This window comes from Elgaria multicarinata, chromosome 7 (assembly GCF_023053635.1).
Source record: "Elgaria multicarinata webbii isolate HBS135686 ecotype San Diego chromosome 7, rElgMul1.1.pri, whole genome shotgun sequence".
NCBI lineage: Eukaryota > Metazoa > Chordata > Lepidosauria > Squamata > Anguidae > Elgaria > Elgaria multicarinata.
This window is the reverse complement of record NC_086177.1, coordinates 22726871-22746151: the sequence shown is the minus strand read 5'-3', so window position 1 is coordinate 22746151 and position 19281 is coordinate 22726871. Positions and strand designations below refer to the sequence as shown.

The following is a 19281-nucleotide window of genomic DNA, read 5'->3' as shown; positions in this document are numbered from 1 at the left end:
CTAACCCTTGTGGGGATGGGAGATGGAGAGCTTAGAGTGGCAGTGCCAGCAGCAGCCTTCGGCTTTCCCCTGGAACCAGTCGCCTTGCCCGCCTCTTTCCCCAGCAAGATCGCCTGGTGCTGCCTATGAAGATGCATCTTCATGCTGCTGGTTCCATAATGCCCTGTCGATGAACCCCTGCTTAGGCTGAGTTTGCAGTGGCGACAGACAGCAAAGCGGGGATCCGCTCCCAACTCAAAGTGGTCCCACACGATGCTTGTCTTTCGTTTCTGTGGTGACACCACCAATTGCCCGCCTGAGCTCTCTGGTGTTGCCACAGAAACAGGGGTGTGGGATGAGACTGGGGAGAGAGCCTCGGCCTGCTGCTGCTCCTCCTCAGCCCCCACATCCTGGAGGCCCACCGCCTCCTCCTCCTCCCCCCCCTCCACTGTGCTGAGGACCTCGTCTAGGTCCATCAGCGGGCTCGTGGGCTGAAAGGAGAATGAAGGAGTTGGGGATACTCCTCCTCCTCTAATGGCACTGCTGCCACGTGCCTCTTGCAAACGGGCACTTTTCCCATTCCCACCCTCAAAAAGAGAACGCCGGGCACAAGTTGCAGAAGAGAGTGGCTCTGCCTGCTGCTTGTCCTGCTTCTGTTTTGGAGCAGTCAGCCAAGGAGTTGCCCGTTTGAGTTTCACAGGAGGAGAGGAAGCCCTGCTGGCAGACTGAGCCTTGCTGCTTTCAGCACGCCTGCTTTCTCTTTTCATGATGACTAACAAAATATTAATACTACTAATACTATGTATAAGGTACTACTAAGAATATGTATAAGAAGAATATAATATGTTTAAATGTAGGGAAATGGGACAAGAACAATAAAATATACTACTACTAATATGTATGAGAATATACTACTAAGAATATCTACAAGAATATAATAATATGTTTTAGAATATTACTAATAAATGTAGGGAAATGGGACAAGAAATGGGACAACCACTACTATAAGAAGAACAAAATATGAATACTACTACTAATATGTATGAGAATGTATACTAATAGACTACTAAGACTATGTCAAAGAATATAATAATAATATGTTTAAGAATAGGGAAATGGTGTGCGTATGCTTTCCCCAAAATGCTCAATCTGTGGCTGCCTGTTGAACTTGACAAAAGCAGCCCACTCCGTCGAAGTTACACAGAGAAGAAAAAGAGAATCCAATTTTTTTGGTATATTTGGTATATAGAAGATAGAAGGAAACACAATCAGGATTTAAGAGAGGGGAGGGGGAAAAAGAACCAACCACTACTATAAGAAGAACAAAATATGAATACTAATATAATATGTATGAGAATATATACTAATGGACTATGTGAAAGAATATAATAAAATATGTTTAAGAATATAAATGTAGGGAAATGGGACAAAAAGTGTGTGTATGCTTTCAAAAGAAAGCTTTCACAAAAGCAGAACAGTCAGGCTTTAATACAGGGAAGGGGGGGGGCAACCAACCCAACCACACACTCCAAAATTCAAAAATAAAGTTTATATTAAATCAAAGTAAGGGGAAAACACAGGGCAAACTAAGCTACAAGTCAGAAAGAAGCAAACAAACACACACACGCGCCAAACTAAACCTATATTAAATTAATCTATCTCCAAAGCAGGAGCACTAGCTAAGTAAGTGTTCCCTCCACGAACGCCAACCCACAAAGAGACACAAAACAGAAAGTTCTCAGGGTGGGTCTGCCTTAGTCCCCCCTCCAACGCTGGGATTGGAGGAGGATGCTTTCTGAGGAGATGAATTCTCATCAGGATTGGGAGTTGAATGTGCCTGTCATCGCTTCCAAAAAAATAATAATAATAAAAAAAAAAAACCCAAACCCCGATTTTTAAAAAAATATTGCACGTGAACCACAGCACGCAGAAAGTTGAGAGTGGTCTCAAAATGACCCCCATCCACGACTCTCTGTGCACAAGAATTTTCAGAACGATAGCTTAAACCCCCCCCCAGTTATCCCCGATTCTTTCCCTCAATGCAATCCTATGGGCGAAAAGCCGAAACGGAGCCCCGCGGTTGACCCTATTTTTAAAAAACTTCTAGCCCGCGACCCGTACGATGCAGAAAGTTGAGAGTGGTCTCAAAATGACCCCCATCCACGACTCTCTGTGCACAAGAATTTTCAGAACGATAGCTTAAACCCCCCCCCAGTTATCCCCGATTCTTTCCCTCAATGCAATCCTATGGGCGAAAAGCCGAAACGCAGTTTGAGCCCCGCGGTTGACCCGATTTTTAAAAAAATATTGCACGTGAACCACAGCACGCAGAGAGGTGAGAGTGGTCTCAAAATGACCCCCATCCACGACTCTCTGTGCACAAGAATTTCCAGAACGATAGCTTCAAAAACAACGTAGTTATGCGCGATTATTTGCCGCAATGCAATCCTATGGCGAAATGTTTTCAAGATGGCGACCGGAGCGCTCCGACTGAACTCGGAGCTCCGAAAAATGGTCGCTTCTCTTCGCCTTGCTTCTAGGGGGTCCGCGGTCCGCTCCTACTCCGCCTCTGGGTAAGGCGGAGCAGGCCAATCCGCTACTGCTTCTACGCTCCTAATCGGAGCGGAGCACATCCCTAGTTTTGAGGCCATCAACCTGTTTTGAGCAGGATGATGGAGTGGATGAGGGCCAAACAAGCACTCCATTCAGTTAGGAAATATATATTGTTTGTTCATGTTTGTCTAGTTAAGTGATGTTCAGCCGGTTTTGGATTGGACTCCCCCTAAAGCAGGGGTAGGTCCCACACGGCTTATAGTTTGCATGCAACCCTTGCTACCCCCATTGTCCCCACCTTGCATTTGGTAGCAAACCTCTTCAAAGCCTTAGGGCATGTCTACATGATGGGTTATCCCAGGGATCACCCCTGTGCATCCACATGATGCACAAGGGATCCCAGGGGCAGGAAGGGATAATAATAATGCCTCCCTTTCCCTGGGATAACCGGGACAGCTTTAATCCTGACTTTTCCCACAGTCTCGGGATCGTGCCGAGACTGCAGGATGTGTGGGCAGCCGTCATGGTTTAGTCCTGGCTCCTCATGAGTAAACGTGAGGAGCCAGGAACTGGGAATGGAGCATGGAGCTTTTCGGGAGCTCTGTGCCCATCAGGGGTGGGAGGGGGAGCGGGTTTTTTTTAAACCCTAACCTTTTCGATGGAGCGCTCATGCGCCCACCTTCAAGAAAGAAAAAAACCCAAAATGGCTGGTGCGACGTCCTCTTCCTCCCAGGATGTTGCACGCCACATGTGGAATGAGGGGGAGGATCACATGATCACCATATTGCGAGATCCTCCTCCTCCCCTCCCTAGGTCTAGACATGCCCTTTGACATGCACAAATTTAATTTGTTTTCAAGCTAAATTTGTCAGATTCAATTTATTTTAAATCCCCATAGCAGCTTAGAATGGTGGCATGGCAATGGTGGTAGTCTGAGGTGTTCTTGGATCTGTCTTTAGAGGCACAAGCGGCCTGGGCGATTGGAACCCCTTTTATCAGCATATGGTTGTTTTACCAGCTACGCTCCGTCCCAGACAGAAATAGCCTTGCAGTGGTTATTTATGCTCTGGTAACTTGTTGTTTGGATTATTACAATGTGCTTTATGGGGACTGCCTTTGAAAATAGTCCCAAAACTTCAGTTAATCCAAAAACATGGCAGTTAAATTGTTGACTGGGACTGGCAGATTTAATTGCATTACACCAGTACATTGCAATCTTCACTGGCTGCAAGTCTTTTTCTGGGTTTTACTTATAAAGCTGTAAATTGTAGGGCTGTGATCTGCTCCGTTTTGGATCCCCAAATCTGAAGCGGAGCGGGCCGATCCGGACCTGTGAATCCTGGTTCCAAAGTGGATCGGGGTAGGTCCGGATTGGCACAAAGCGGTTCGGAACGGTCCTAAGCAATTCGGACCGTTCTGAAGCTCTGGACACAGGTAAGTTGGGGGGAGGGGGGCTTACCTGACTCCACCGCCGCAGTCCGTGCAATGATGGTGGTTTAGCCAGGTAAGGGGGCAGGGGCTTACCTGCATCCGTCGCAGTCCGGGCGGCGGCTTCAACTGAGGCCCAGGCCTCAAGGCAGAAATAGGCCACGGCTTGCTTCCAGCTTGAGGCCTGGGCCTCAGTTGAAGCCACCGCCCAGACCGCAATGGATGCAGATAAGTGGGGGGGGAGGGGGCTTACCTGGGTCCACCGCCCACCACCACCCGTGCAGTGGCAGATGGCGAAGCCAGGTAAGGGGGAGGGGGACCTATTCAGCCCCTATTTTGTCCCCCCTTCCCCACTTACCTGACTTTGCTGTCTGCCGTGGAGGCAAGTAAGTGGGGAAAGGGGGCAAAATGGGTTCGAATCTTGATCTTGATCTCCGGATCTCGCTCTGGATCCAGTTCTGGAGTGGATCGGGGAGGGTTGGATTGTCCTGAAGCGTTTCGGGTGTGTGCATGCACAGCCCTAATAAATTGCTTGGGACCAGCTTACTCCAAAGAGTCACACCTTGCATACCTTCCCATACCCACCCACTTCTTCCATACTATTGTCTGAAGTCTTCCTCCAGGTGCCTCCTGAAGGTGGCTATGATGGGAGAGAAGGCATTTTCAGTGGAAGCACTCCATCTATAGAATGGTATCACCTGGCATTTATTTGAAAATAACTTTTACTATGTTCAATGGGGCCTTTTCTGGGATAAGTGTGAATAGGGTTGCAGCCTAAGGATTGTTTACTTATTCATAAATTTAAATATGTATCCATGTCCTAGGGTTAATCCAGTCTTTCCCAACCTAGTGCCCTTCAGATGTGTTCATCTACAACTCCCAGCATCCCTTAGATCACAGGATCTAGGCAGCTATATTGGTCCTCATCATTGTCCCACATGAACTGAGAATGTGTCCCAGAACACACCAACATGCTCCCATGATTATATACTGCTGGGGAAGATAGACGATGTAAGCAAGCCATCTTTCAAGGATGATCATCCAATTTATAAGCTTCCAGTCAATCTCCAGGTTTTCTGGAACACAGTTGGAGAGTCACTATGCAAGGGCAATAGATGGTCCCACTTCCTCTCAACTGTTGGGAGCTGTGCTTTCATTCCCTTACCCACAAACCAATCTCTTGTATTGAGTCTGTACAACCATAGTGAAAGGCCATTGGCCTGGGTCTTCTTCCTAAGTCATTTAGGACATTTCTCAGAAAAGATGTATTACAGGGTGAAGAGGTTATATTTTGTTTTGCTGACAACATGTCCCCCTATTTCCTGGCAGCTTATACAAACCGTTAGTGCAGTGGACAAAGACGAGCCACCTCGCGGACATAAATTTTTTTTTGAGCTGGTGCCAGAATACACAGTCCATCCAAACTTCTCTATTGTAGACAACAAAGGTAGGCTTTCATGATTGCCCTGAGATGTTCTTTTTCCTTCTTTTTACCTAAAACTTCTTAACGTAATGTTTCACTTCTCCTCATCATCTGGCTCAGATAACACAGCAGGAGTTATAACAAGAAGGAATGGATACAACCGCAATAAAATGGGCACCTACCTCCTGCCAGTGATAATATTTGACAATGACTACCCCATCCAAAGTAGCACTGGCACACTGACGATCCGGGTGTGTGCCTGTGACAGCCGGGGGAACATGCAGTCCTGTAACGCTGAAGCTTTGCTGCTTCCAGCTGGCCTCAGCACAGGAGCGCTCATTGCCATTCTGCTCTGCATCATCATTCTGTTGGGTAAGTAACTCATTCCCTCTTTCCTGCTTTACAACTGAAAATGTTTTAATTAAAAAAAAGAGAGAGGATTTTGAACTGGGGTCCATCTTCTCAACATTCCTTAGTCCAGGCCTGCAGAAACTGTGACCCATTAAGCTGTTAGATGTTTGACCACGTTCTTAGTTTTGAAGTCTCAGGGCCACAACAGACATTACTTTAAATCTGTATCTAGAAGCTATGGGTTTTTTTCATTATTACTCTAGAGTAGGCATAGGGCCCCCAATTTAGATTGCAACCCTATCATGGGGGTAGGGGGGGTTTATAATCTGTATCAAATGTTAATGGCAGCACATTTTGGGGGAGGGAAATTTGCACTTTTCTGAGTTTTTGATCACATTTTTTAAAAAGTGTATTTTTAAAACTATGCACTCTTCAAGTGCCTGTTTCCCAAAAGGTATGTATTTTAGTCAATGGGGGTGAAGTTTTGAAAAATGTGCACATAAATGTGCATTTTCCCTCATTCGAATGAAAAGGAAACAGGTGGAAAATGCAAATGGGAGTGTGCTGAATCAAACTTCAAAATGGAGTTTAGAAATCTTGGAGAGCTAAACCATCCCTGGTTCTTCTATTCCTATCTGTAGGATCTATCTGTCAAGAAATATTTTTGTAAGCTGCCATGAGAGCCTTTTTTGGCTGAATGGTGGGATAAAAATGCCTAAAATAAAATAAATAAAACTGGCCCACATGTTTAGCCTTGTGTGTGGCTCCAGACCTGGCCTACAAAGAGTGTGCGGTCACGACCTCACAGGGGTTACAGGAGCTCAAAGGGTCATATCTAGTGGTGATGCAATGTTAGTACTAATGATGCTGTACTAGCACTGGGCAATGCCAGCACAACATTACCAGCACTAGTGCTGCACCACCATTGGATACAACCCAAAGTCAGCCTATTTCATGGGAATGGATATACCTGGCCCATGTACCAAAATGTCAGTACTCTGCCAGGTAAATGGTATCATTAGGAGGATGGCAGGTTTTGGGTTTTTTTTTGTTGTTGTTGTTGTTGTTGTTGCTAAAATTATTACCCCATCATTACTGTCATTGTGAACAACAGCCCTTACAATAGGGAAAGTGCTGTTTAGGGGACAACAGTTATGCAATCCTTGCAATCCAACATCCCGCTAATTTGGAAAGCATAAACACCAACAGATTATGAAGCTTTAATCACACATTATTCTGGAAAGTGTTGATCAGGTCAGTCCATATCAGAAATCATGGAGGTTGAATTCCTGACTGAGGCAACTCCTGTGGAGGCTGGTGGCCCTGATTCCAGTGGGCTGTGAATCCATTTTGGGTTTCAGTCAGGACCAGCCAGAACTCTACCGATGCCATCCAAGGTGCAGAATTATATTAGGGGTTGTTTTCGGCACCTTTGATAGCTGGAAACCCAGAATGGATTCACAGTCCCACTGAAATCGGAGCCACCAGCCTATATAAAATTTGGGGTAGATAAGAAAATGTACCAGACAGCAGAGAACCACACAATCCATTGTCCAGAAGGACTTTGGTGAAAAAGCTCAATTGTAAACCTGAACATTAGCATCAGTGTTTCGATTCTGGATCTGAAGATGGCAACAATGAATAGCAAATTAAAATATATATTATTAGGGGAAAAAATGAAAGCTTGGTCAAAAATGAAAAGTTGTGGAATAGATGATTCTACTATAGTGAAACAGACATAGCTGTAATGCTGATTGTTTGGCTATGGGGACAGGATAACAACAAATGACCAAAGATATATAAGTAGTACTTAAAGTGGAGGTAAAAAAAACACACACTTACATATTGGATCACCTCCTGCAGCTTACTGTGGTGATTGAATTTATGGGGAGAGTTCACAAATTCATAAGTGGTCCAAATACCAAAATGAGCAGAAGACATTGCATCTCCTAATATGACAGCACCTTCCCTAAAGATCAAACTGTTAAGTATCAGTCATTAAGTATGACACTTGATACATTGGTGCTTACAACAAAGATGAAATATGCTAAAAGGAGCTAATACAGGTTGAAGAGCCATTAAGAGATGGCTTCATGAATAAGGCAAAAAGAAAGTCAGCTTATATTTCATGCAGGCGATGTGAGAAATGTATTCTCTAGAAACAGTGTCTGTTGCATGCAAACAATGTAAATGGACCACGCCAGATAAGCCAGCTGCATATATATGTCTCATTGCTTCAGCAATGTTCTTTTTTTATGGCTCTCAGTGCAGAATAGGCCCTCTTCAGTCATTCAGTACCTGTGGATACCAGATGAGTAAAGAGTCTTCCAAGAATATGTAGCTACTCTTCCCCGGAGATGCTGACACCTATGTCCCCCTGTCAAAGCACTATCTGGATCAGTCTGAACAGGGCCCTACACATGTACGGGTTATGGTGTAGTGTTGCCATCATTGCATTGAGAACCCTGATTCACCAGGGCTCCTGTGCCTTGGAAGGAAGCCCTATGTACATACATCTACGCATACTCCCCCCTCCATTGAGACTAATGCCCATCACACATGAGTAATGTATGCATTTGTGTCTAGGGGGGCTGGGCTAGCTAGCATGCACATTCTCAAAAACACATTCAAACATTCATTACCAAATCCCTGAAGAGGCTCTGGGGCTTCCAGTCCAGCACTCTGTAATTCCTAAAAAGGCTGTGCCCCCCTTCCCCTTCCCCCAAATGCTTTCACCCAACTACCAATCATTTGTTGGTTTCTCCTCATTATAAAAGGTTAAAATGTCTCTCGTAAGGCTTCATTACTGGGAGTAAGAGCTTTAAGCTACAATTTGCTTGTATTTTGGCCTTGCCTCCTTTCCCCCTTGGCCCTGTCCATTACTGGAATGCAGCCTCCAAAAGCTTTGCTGAAATGGGATTTGGACCTTGGGCCAGAAGAGGTTCTGCACCCCTGCTATAGCATCATGGCCTTTACCAGCCCAGAATTGTGGTTGGATACTCAGGGGTGATTTCCTTTGAGTTAAATGAGAATACGTTCAATATGTATGCATAGAATTGCAAAGCACAATAAGGGTGATAACACTCAACCACAAAAATTCACTTAGAGATGTAAAATAGACACAATATATTAGAGATATAAGTGATATATACAACATATATATATATATATATATATATATATATATATATATATAGTTTGTAATCAATCTACAGAACAATTTCTCCTAGCTGGTACATCCCTTTAAACAAATCCAACAGTGCAAAACCTCCACAATAAAAATTAATAAAGAAAATCAGAAACAGAAATAATGTCCAATGTCACCAGCACTGAAGTTCACAGTAGCATTTTATATTTACAAAAAACTGCCTAAGAGCAAAACTTTTAGATAATAATAGTTCAGAAGTATATCACTCCACACATGCACAATGTCAGGTGTCTAGATGAAATTCATAAGGCGTCTATTGAACATTCATAATAAAGCGTCTAATAAATTCATAATAAGGCATCTAATAAAACAGTTGTCTGGTACATATCCTGTTTCAGTGGGAGAGTCGAGCATGTTCTTTCACCTTTCCAGCCATTATCAGTGAGGCTTGGAAGTGCTAACTATCTGAAATTTGCCTTACGTTTTTAATAAACTTCCCAGTCTTCCCCTATTTGCGTCTCCTGCTCATCACAGTTGCTTGTTTGCTTCCAGTTTTAGTTGTCCTGTTCGCAGCAATGAAGCGGCAGAGGAAGAAAGAGCCCCTGATCATTTCCAAGGACGATGTCCGAGACAACATTGTGACCTACAACGACGAAGGGGGCGGGGAAGAAGATACCCAAGCCTTTGACATTGGCACGCTAAGAAATCCGGAAGCCAGAGAAGAAAGCAAACTGAGAAGAGACGTGATGCCGGAAGCTATCTTCCAGATACGGAGAACTGCACCTCTGTGGGAAAATATTGACGTCCAAGATTTTATCCACCGGAGGCTAAAGGAAAATGATTTGGATCCAAGTGCACCTCCTTATGATTCTTTAGCAACCTACGCGTATGAAGGGAACGATTCTATAGCAAATTCACTGAGCTCTTTAGAATCGCTTACTACAGATGGTGGCAACCAAGATTATGATTACCTCAGTGACTGGGGACCTCGATTTAAAAAGTTAGCAGATATGTACGGCGGAGATGAGAGTGACCAAGATTGACACCCCTCTCCCAGGGGGTTCTACTGCAGATAAAGAGTTCCACGTGAACACGGGCTGCCTCATTTTTTCCAGTGACAATGGCTCTGTGCATTCATCCCCAATACATACGCTCAGCATTTCTTGAAATTGTAGAGAACGTGTGGGCGCACAACTGCATGAAGGAGCTCTATGCGTACTTTGGAAACCGTGGAGCATTGGGACTTGGCCGGAGAATAGCATTGTGTGACTTGGTCAGTCAGTGTTGATGGAATTAATGCCTCTGTAACTACTAGATAAAAGTGGCCTACATTCTCTTACTTGGAAAAATACAAAAAATAAAATAAAATAGGTGTTTGTCTTAGTAAGGGTTTTCTTAATAAGTCAACGTGAATAAAAAAAAAAAGGTTAGTTTTTTTAAAAAGAAGACAAAAACAACCCTATACTTCACCTTCTCTGCCTAAGATGATGGAAAGCACTTACAAAAAATACCTAAAAAGGCTTTTTGTGCCTTTAATAATGACTTGGAAAGTTTAACTTTTCTAAGGAACGCTTTGCTTCACTTTTCCTACTACTATTTGGGACAATCTTATAATGTACCCATCTTATAATGTAATATCTGAGTACACCTTAAAAATAAGAATGAATATTACTGCCATATTTATTGAGTAAAAGAATGTCTCTGTGTTGATTCATGATATTTTTCTATATGTATATTTATATTTTTGTATTTTTATTAAATAAATTAGTATTTATACATAGATTACTGTTCATTCACTCAGCACACATAGCCCTTTAGTCAACAACAGGAACTATGTGTTGGATTAGAACCAGATTTACAGTGCAATCCTATGCTGAACTACTCAGAAGTAAGCCTGACTGAGTTCAATGGAGCTTTCTCCCAGTTAAGTGTGTTTGGCATTGAAGCCTTTGTCATGCCTAGAGCACCCATTAAAATCAGTGGGAAAAGTTAATCATGGGTCCAACCCATTTGTAAACTTTTTTTTTAGGTGGGAGGGTACACTACTTAGAGTTTCCACTAGTCTCCAAGAAGATTGGAGCTACACCTTGAGGGGGAGGATGAACTTAAAATACTATGTTAGGGAAGATTGGAGTTACACCAAGCAATAGAGGCTTGTGGCTCTGATTTCGGTGGGGCTGTGAAACCATTCTAGGTTTCAGTCAGAACTAGCCAGAACTTTCAAGGAGCTGTCCAAGGTACTGAACCCACACCCAAAATAGGTTCAGCACCTTGGATCACTCCATTAGAGTCCTGGCAGATTCTGTTTGAAACCCAGAATGGATTCACACCCCTACCGAAATCAGAGCCACCAGCCTCCACTAAGTCAGACTATTTATTAGGGATGAAAGAACTCACCTCCGTCCATGCCATGTGCTGCTCACTGAACCCCCACTGGTCGCCCTCCCCTTTTTGGCTCCCTGGACAAGCCACAGTGTGGTCAACAGGCACCCGGAGAGTGGTGCCTAGCTACCCAATCCATAGCTGAACTTCCATTTCGTGGGGGGGGGGGGAATGATGTCCCATTGTTGTTGTTTTTCTAAATGCCAAAGCATTAAGTGGCCATTGACATAACAATGTAGGTGTCAATGAACTCTTCACACCTGTAATCTTACATAAGTCACTAGGGCCATTATTTGCGTAAATGGGAATAAAACAAGACATCATTTTACACAAAATGGGAGCTCGCTCAGGGGTTGGATGACAATGCACCACTCACCAGCGCCCGCAGACCATAAAACACCTTGTGTAGCGTGGCCAACAGAGTCCGGTAAGCCCAGGGGTCCATGGGCTGGAGTCTGGGAGGATGAGCAGGGGAGGGGGAGACCACTGGAGTCCATCCCCGTCTCGAACGTCTGTGACATCCCTACTGTTTGTCTGACCAGGCCAGTGTTATCTACTTTGGCAGCAGTTCCCCCAGGGTCTTCCTCGTTACCTGCTGTTTGATAATTCTTTTAAACAGGAAATGCTAGCTCCTTCGACAGGAGATGCTAGGGGCATCTACAGGTGATCTACGACAGAGTTTACACTGCCATCATCCCCCATCCCAACCCCTGCTAGCCTCAGTACCAGTTTTAGGTGTTTGAGGGTCCTTGGCCAAGACAACCTCAACGTTCTCCCACTGTCAGTGAGGCTACCTTCTCACTGCCATCGCCACCAGCTGCTATTGCTCCTCCTCCTCCTCCTTTTGTCATTGATACCATTGGCTTGCCTGACAGGTAGAGAGTCCATGAGCAAGCAGGCAGTGGCACCTACTGATCCTTCTTCTCAACTCCACCGTTGTCTGAGCCAGGGAGAGGGGCAAGGGGGCATGCAGGTTACAATGATGAAGTGGAAGAACAAGTCCAGGGAGGGTCATGTTAGGTAGCCCCTGCTGGGATGTGGGCCCTCAGCAGATGTCCAACTATGCCTACCCTTGACACCCTCCCTAAGACTTTTTATTGGCCCTGCTCCTGTGTCTTTCCCAGCAGAATTTTAAAAAGTGGAACTTTTCTTGGAATGGTGAAGTAAGGGTGGGAAACGACACCATTTATCTGTGGCTGGATACTGTTCAAATGAAAACAGAAAGGCCCGTGAAAAAAAGTTGACCACCCTAATCATAACTGCAATAAACATAACTAATGAAAGCCATTGTCTTTTACATATTGGGCTGACAGTTCCCCCCTCCCCACATTCATTCTGAAGCAATAAGTAAATGTCAGCAATCCAAAAATGTCTGCAGCAATCCGATCTAATATACTTTTAAAGACAATTAGGCAATTAAAGATTTGTCACTAATGGGTTTTAAAATGAAGGGGAAGTTAACAGGGAAACAAAAGGAGCCTGATACTCTAAAAATAGATTACATGGTATAGTCCTTCAAATAAAATATCTTGTTAATTTACACAGAAAACATTTGTTTTCATGCTTTAAATGATGCAGTCTTAATGAGGGATGGATTTATTTATTTAAAAGCATTTAAATGTGCGTATTAAAATGTGTCCAGGGTTTATAAGATATTTAACCATTCAGATTGAAGTTTCAGTATTATGGGAGCACTGACATTTTCCTCTTGGGTGTGTATTTGAGGATGGCAAACAGATTAAACTGACCATCTGCAACTATTGGGATGATTTTACTGTTTGCCTTTGGCTCAGTTGAAGCTGCCCAGCTCTATTCCTTCCATTTGACCCAGTTCCAGTAGTGGTAGTTCTTGTGCCATCTCTGTTCACAGAGAGCAGCAGGGGTGGACAACTTGTGGCCCTCTGGATATTTTGGCCTTCCACTCCAGAAGCCATAGGCAGCAGAGTCAATATGGGAGTTCTAGGCCAAAAATTTGGATGACTATAAATTGAACACTCCTGACATAGAGGGACGAGAACTGTGCTTCTAAAGTTCAAAAAATACCTATGGTACACCTCTATCTTAATTTAAACTGGAAGTACATGTCACTCCTCCCACCACCCTGCTCCCAGGTTTACTTTCAGAGCAACTTACACTTCAGAATTCAGTTATCCCCACAGGTTTCTGTAGTGCTGTGTTTGAGAGAGGCTTGCCTGATTTTTTGGGGTGTGTGTGTGTGTGTGTGTTTTGGGTTTGTGTGCATGTCTTTGACCATTACCTATTTTTTTCAAGGAAATGGGTATTTTCTGCTTTGTGGGCCCAAATATCTAGTTTGTCTTATACCGTTTCTTGAGAACAACCTCAGCCTTGTACTGTTTCTTGTGAAAGTGACTTGCCTTCTGTGCATAACAAGGTTGCCACAGTGGCCATTTTGTATTGGTGATCACCTTGAAATGTCCCCATGGGCCCAGAAAGTTAGGGGATCCTTGGCTAATGTATTCTGGAAAGGCCATACCTCAGTGGTAGAGCACATGTTTTGCATGCAAACCAGGGTTTAATCCCTAGTTTGTCCAGAAAAGGCTAAGAAAGTCTCCTATCTGCAATCTGGAGAGTTGGTGCTATACTCAGCATGTACAATAGATGGACCGATGAATTAGATGGACTGACATTTTGACCTGATATAAGACAGTGTCCTATGTTACTATGATTGGAAAAGTGGAAGCTCTTTTGTTGTATGGGGTTTGGTCTTCCTAGTCACAAAGATGAATGGCACAGTCCGTACAGGATTCTTCTTGTCCCATCTCGGCATTTGGAACATCAAGTAGTAGCAGAGGATGGGACATGTTTCACCAGATCCATTAGGCTACATTTTCTTCTCTTTTCCCCCCTGTTTGATTTTGTCCTGGGAGAAAAAAAAATCATTTCTGCCTTTGTAACATCAAGGCATGGTTAGCGTAATTCATTCTGAGTAATACTGCCTTTGAAGACAGTTCGGAGGCTGTGGCTGCTCTAGAGTTCTCCGACTCAGCTGGAATACTGTGATGGGGGAATAATAGAGAAGGGAGGTTCAACAAAAGTACAAGATCCCACTGCATTAAATGTTCCACCCTAGCTATGTATGCAGTGACTGTTAGAGGCAAAGGAGGACAGGACTCCCATCCTTTAAAGAGCTGTGTAGTCTGAGCAACTCATATGCTCAAAGTTGGCTGTTCTACACAAGCATGAAAAGCACAGGAGCCTTTTCTTCCTTTGCACCTTGTCACGGGAGCATCCAAGAATATCCTGGACATAATCCGAGGTGTTGAACTTAATCTATAAAGCAGCATCACCAATGCATGTAGAGTGATCCAATGGAGGTGCTAGTTCTCAACTAAATTATTTGGATGTTTCCAAGATGGACAGGAGAAAAAGGGCTCAAAATAGTAACTGAAGATCAGAAAGGATGGAGGCAGGTAACAGTCAAAGACAGGTGGGCAAGGAGGCAGCTTCCCAAAGGCAGTAGTACCAGAGAAGGGAGCTTCTGGTAGGTGAAGCAGGGACAATCTAGAAAGGACAATCTAGAAGATCCGTTGGAAATGAATTGGCAACTGTGTAACCGCTAGCTATGTAATATGAGTGATACAGCAGCCAAAGTGGCAATCTTCAAGAACAGTTTTGTGCTTGAAGAGGACAAAGGATGCTGGTGGTGCATGAGGGAAGATACTGGGACCCAGCTGCTAGAAGGCCAGGTTTGAGACACACACACATATGCACAAGCACATTACACTGTGTCACTTATAGTATGTGCCTTTGAGGCCCTCTGAACCTCAAGCTATTATGATTGGTGTTTCATTTGAACTGCAGGAGAAACTGCCCACTTGGGCCACTTCACACATTATGCAGTGGCAAACTCCGGTTTGCCAAAGAATGTGCACTCAACAGGTGCTGCAGTCAACAACAATTCCATGATGGGTGTACCCTTCCTGAATTTTGAAAACACAGGGTTGTTGTCACATTTATTTATTTATTTATTTATTACATTTTTATACCGCCCAATAGCCGAAGCTCTCTGGGCGGTTCACAAAAATTAAAACCACAGTAAAACACCCAACAGTTTAAAACACAATTACGAAATACAGTATAAAAAGCGCAACCACGATAACATTTACATGTTTTAGGGCCAGCCCCACTACTAGGAAGAATGGCAGATGTTTTTAGTGCCATGAAAGGGGATGTAATGGTTAATTTAATTTATTATTATTGCATTTTCACTCCCAGGGAGAAGTGTTTGTGGTACTTCCTTCCTCAGGTGCTAATAGTGGGTACTACTATGCACTTTGATTTCAGGCAGCAAAGTGACTTGGGCCAGTCCTGAAGGTGAAAAATTAAAATCTCTCAGGTATATACCCCCACCCCCCAAAAGTCCTGATCAACCTCAGGAAAGTTATGCAGGAAAGTTTTGCATATATTTATGCCAGCTGGCGTTTGCACATGAAATTCCACTCACCATTGCAAGGACTGGGACTGTACACTTAGAACTTTTTCAAAAAAGAAAAAAATTGAAATTCCACTACAGTTTAAGACTCTCTCTCTCTCTCTCTCTCTGTGTGTGTGTGTGTGTGTGTGTGTGTGTCAGTGTCATGGTGGATTCAACCCCTGTCCTCCACCAAAAGCTGATTGGTAGGATTCTAACCTTTTTTTTTAAAAAAAAAAAAAACCCAAACCAAAACGTTTCTGGGATGCATTGGATCAATGCATGGATGTGTGAAGTGTCCTTCTATTATCACTGCTAAATCTGATTTCATTTCTCCAGTGGGCTAATGAAACTCCATGTCTTCTCTGCCGAAAGAAAAAACACAGGACAATTCTACATGTTGCATAATCCAGCTGCAACAGCACATAAAGATATCCATTTAATCACATAGCCTGGGCTAAGAGATTGCGCCTGGCTCAAGGTCATCCAGTGATATTCATGGCTGAGTGGAAATTTGAATCTCAGGGTCACTGGTAGCAATGGACCATTCACTTTTGTTCTACTCATCAGATTTGCACAGTTATGTTAGTTCTGTTGGAATTTGCAAACATTGTCTTTAAAAGTCAGCATGAAAAGGTACACATTTTTTCCATGTACATTTCTCCTAATACATTCGTTTTGGCATACACTTCTTTCAAATGTATGCATTTCTCCTCCCTCCCATGTTACATAGCAATTTTGTATGCATTTCTCCCTAATATGCATATGTTGTGTGCATTTTTTCCTAATATACACATTGTTGTGCACACTTCTTTTTTTAAAAATGGAAGAACTTGCTCGCAATACTTGAAAAATGCAGAATTCAGAAGGTGAATATGTTCGAATTCTTGTGATGGAAATTCGGTAAGTTCTCGTCAAATTGTGAACCGAATGCAATTCTCACCAACCCTACTTCCCCATCCTAGTCTGACACTAACCACTACGCAATACTGACTCTTATTTATGTGCTTTCTCTTCTCTTATGCTGCTTTTCCAAGCAAGAGGGAGCTCCAATCCCATCCAGAAGAGCAGCAAAGTGGCTGTAAGATGTGGCTGCCTGCTGCCCTGTTCTTCCTTGCCCTGTGTTGCCAGTATATTTTGTGTCACTGATGTATGGCCAGCTCTGCAAGGCTTTTCAGCCAACACAATATAAGTGGCAGGATTTCACCAACAGTATTTCATTTCCAAGTACACTGATTCATTGCCAGAGCCTACAGTGCCAGCAGAGAGCATTAGCTGCGATTTTGTCATAATACTCTGCCATGTAATTTGCTGGGAGAAACAATGACCCCATGCTGACACAGTCCTTTTTCACAGCTTGTGTATCCCTGCTTTGGAGGGAGTTCTCAGGTTAGCTGTAAATATGAGCTCTAGCTTGAAAACATGTTGGCCTGAACACACACACACAAATATCCCCCTCTCCAATAATCCACTAATTCTAAGGGCTGTGGCTCAGTGAGAGAGCAGCTGCTTTACATGCACAAGGTTCCAAGTTCGATCCCTGGCATCTCGTGTTGTTGTTGTTGTTAACAGAGTGCCACTTTCTATGAACTTACAGGGTTAAATAGAAAACAGCAGACCATTCTTCAGTATTTCAAATGGTTCGACAAACACTAAATAGACTATTTCAAATACAACATGTCTTTTCAGACAACATGCGAAGTCATGATGGTTAAGCATTTTGAGCTAACCATGATGCCTTAGTGTGTCATGTGTACAGTGTTTTCCCTAAGCATGGTGGCTCCATAGCCATGGCTTACCCACTCTAACTAACCATGAGGAATAAAAGGGTTAGCAGCCCTAACCATGGTTTAGCATTTTGTCTGTCAGGCCCCCACGGTTAACCCTATGGTTAACTGAGCACTTCCACAGAGCTGCCAGTAGTGCTGTCATTAGGAGTGTGAATAATCTTGTGCAAATTTCTGTAAAATACCTTTTATGCAGAATAATGAGCTGCCCTCTGTATGCATAACATGAGCATGCTAAGGGGGCAGGTGCCGTTTGGCTCTCCCCAGGCGGTCAATGAGCTGGTCATCAGCGAGTGCAGTGCAGTGAGCAAGGGCAGCCAGCAGTGAGTGTTCGCAGGCCCCAGTCCAGAAGGCAGAGCGGGGGGGTGGGGAGTACCTTCGACTTTGCCTCAATGTCAGATGCCTGAAACATCCCTAGTGGGAACAAAGATATTTTTGATTCCATGCTGCTGTTATCAGCACAGTAACCTATTATTATTGTAAATATTAACAAAATAGAACAGAAAATACATTGTGAATATATATATATATATATATATATATATATATATATATATATTAGAATTATCATCTATTTCCGTAATGTGTACTGTTCATGAAAAAAAGGCGGGGAGAGTTATACAAAGGTTTCAAGAAAAGCAGATCAAATATCAGTGAACTTTAATGCTCTGCATTCCCAGGCACAAACAACTGTGACTAGCACATAAGCAACACAGTTACGTTGTTATCCTACGAAGCCCTAAACAACTTGTGTCCAGCATACCTAGTAGACAGCCTTATATGCACTCGGACAACAACTACGATCCTCAGAGGAGGTCTTGCTGGCTATTCCGAAAGGAATGGAATGTCTCCATAAAGAGCCTCGGCAGTGGGTCTTCTCTGTAGCGGCACCCACCCTCTGGAAGACCCTCCTTCATGAGGTTCAGGAGACGGAAAATGTAACATCTTTTACACACCTCCTAAAACCACAGCTTTTTACACAGGCTTTCCTTGGATTTTAACTTAGTTGGCTTTATATTGCCTTTTTTAACTTTTAATTTAGATACCATATTTCTTCAATTCTAAAATACACTTTTTTCCACATGTAAACATCTCTAAAAATGAGGTGCGTCTTAGAATCGCGGGTCCGATTATTATTTCTTAGAATCAAAGCTTTTTTTCTGTTGGTGGTACTGAAATTAATGTGCATCTTACAATCCATGGCATCTTACAATCGAATACAGTAAATTTTAAATTTCTGACTTCATTGTATTTTATGGTTTTAATTGTGCACTGTGTTGAGGGCCTCAGCTAATGGGCAGGATAAAAGTGTAATAAATAAATAAAGCAAAAACCTCTTCCCACAGTTTTCCAAGCAAATTACAGATGAGCAGCTACTCCCGCACCCTGTAGCAGTGCAAAGAGAAGCTACACACACAAGGGTGGTTAGGATGGAGAATGGTTAGGGTGGGTGGTTATGCATGTGTGGCAGGAGTACTTAATATGGTTAGTGCTAGGGTGACCATATGAAAAGGAGGACAGGGCTCCTGTATCTTTAACAGTTGCATAGAAAAGGGAATTTCAGCAGGTGTCCTTTGTATATATGGAGAACCTGGTGAAATTCCCTCTTCATCACAATAGTTAAAGCTGCAGGAGCTATACTAGAGTGACCAGCTTTAAAAGAGGGCAGGGCACCTGCAGCTTTAACTGTTGCGATGAAGAGGGAGTTTCACCAGGTTCTCCATATATACAAATGACACCTGTTGAAATTCCTTTTTCAATACAACTGTTAAAGATACAGGAGCCCTGTCCTCCTTTT

At 43.4% G+C, this 19281-nt stretch overlaps 1 protein-coding gene across 4 annotated transcripts in view; it reads left to right on the top strand.

Moving 5' to 3' along the window:
• LOC134401045 (cadherin-9) overlaps positions 1 to 10201 on the top strand; it is a 114644-nt gene extending 104443 nt beyond the window's left edge. For 2 of the 4 annotated variants that reach the window (XM_063129750.1, XM_063129747.1), the window contains 3 exons: positions 5290 to 5407; positions 5504 to 5755; positions 9435 to 10201. In XM_063129750.1, coding sequence (XP_062985820.1) covers positions 5290 to 5407; positions 5504 to 5755; positions 9435 to 9925 — 861 coding nt within the window. In that variant the 3' untranslated portion in view covers positions 9926 to 10201. Of the gene's footprint in view, positions 1 to 5270; positions 5408 to 5503; positions 5756 to 9434 lie in introns of all 4 variants that reach the window. The other 2 variants (XM_063129749.1, XM_063129748.1) reach the window with 2 other exon arrangements.
• The last annotated feature ends 9080 nt before the right edge of the window (positions 10202 to 19281 follow it).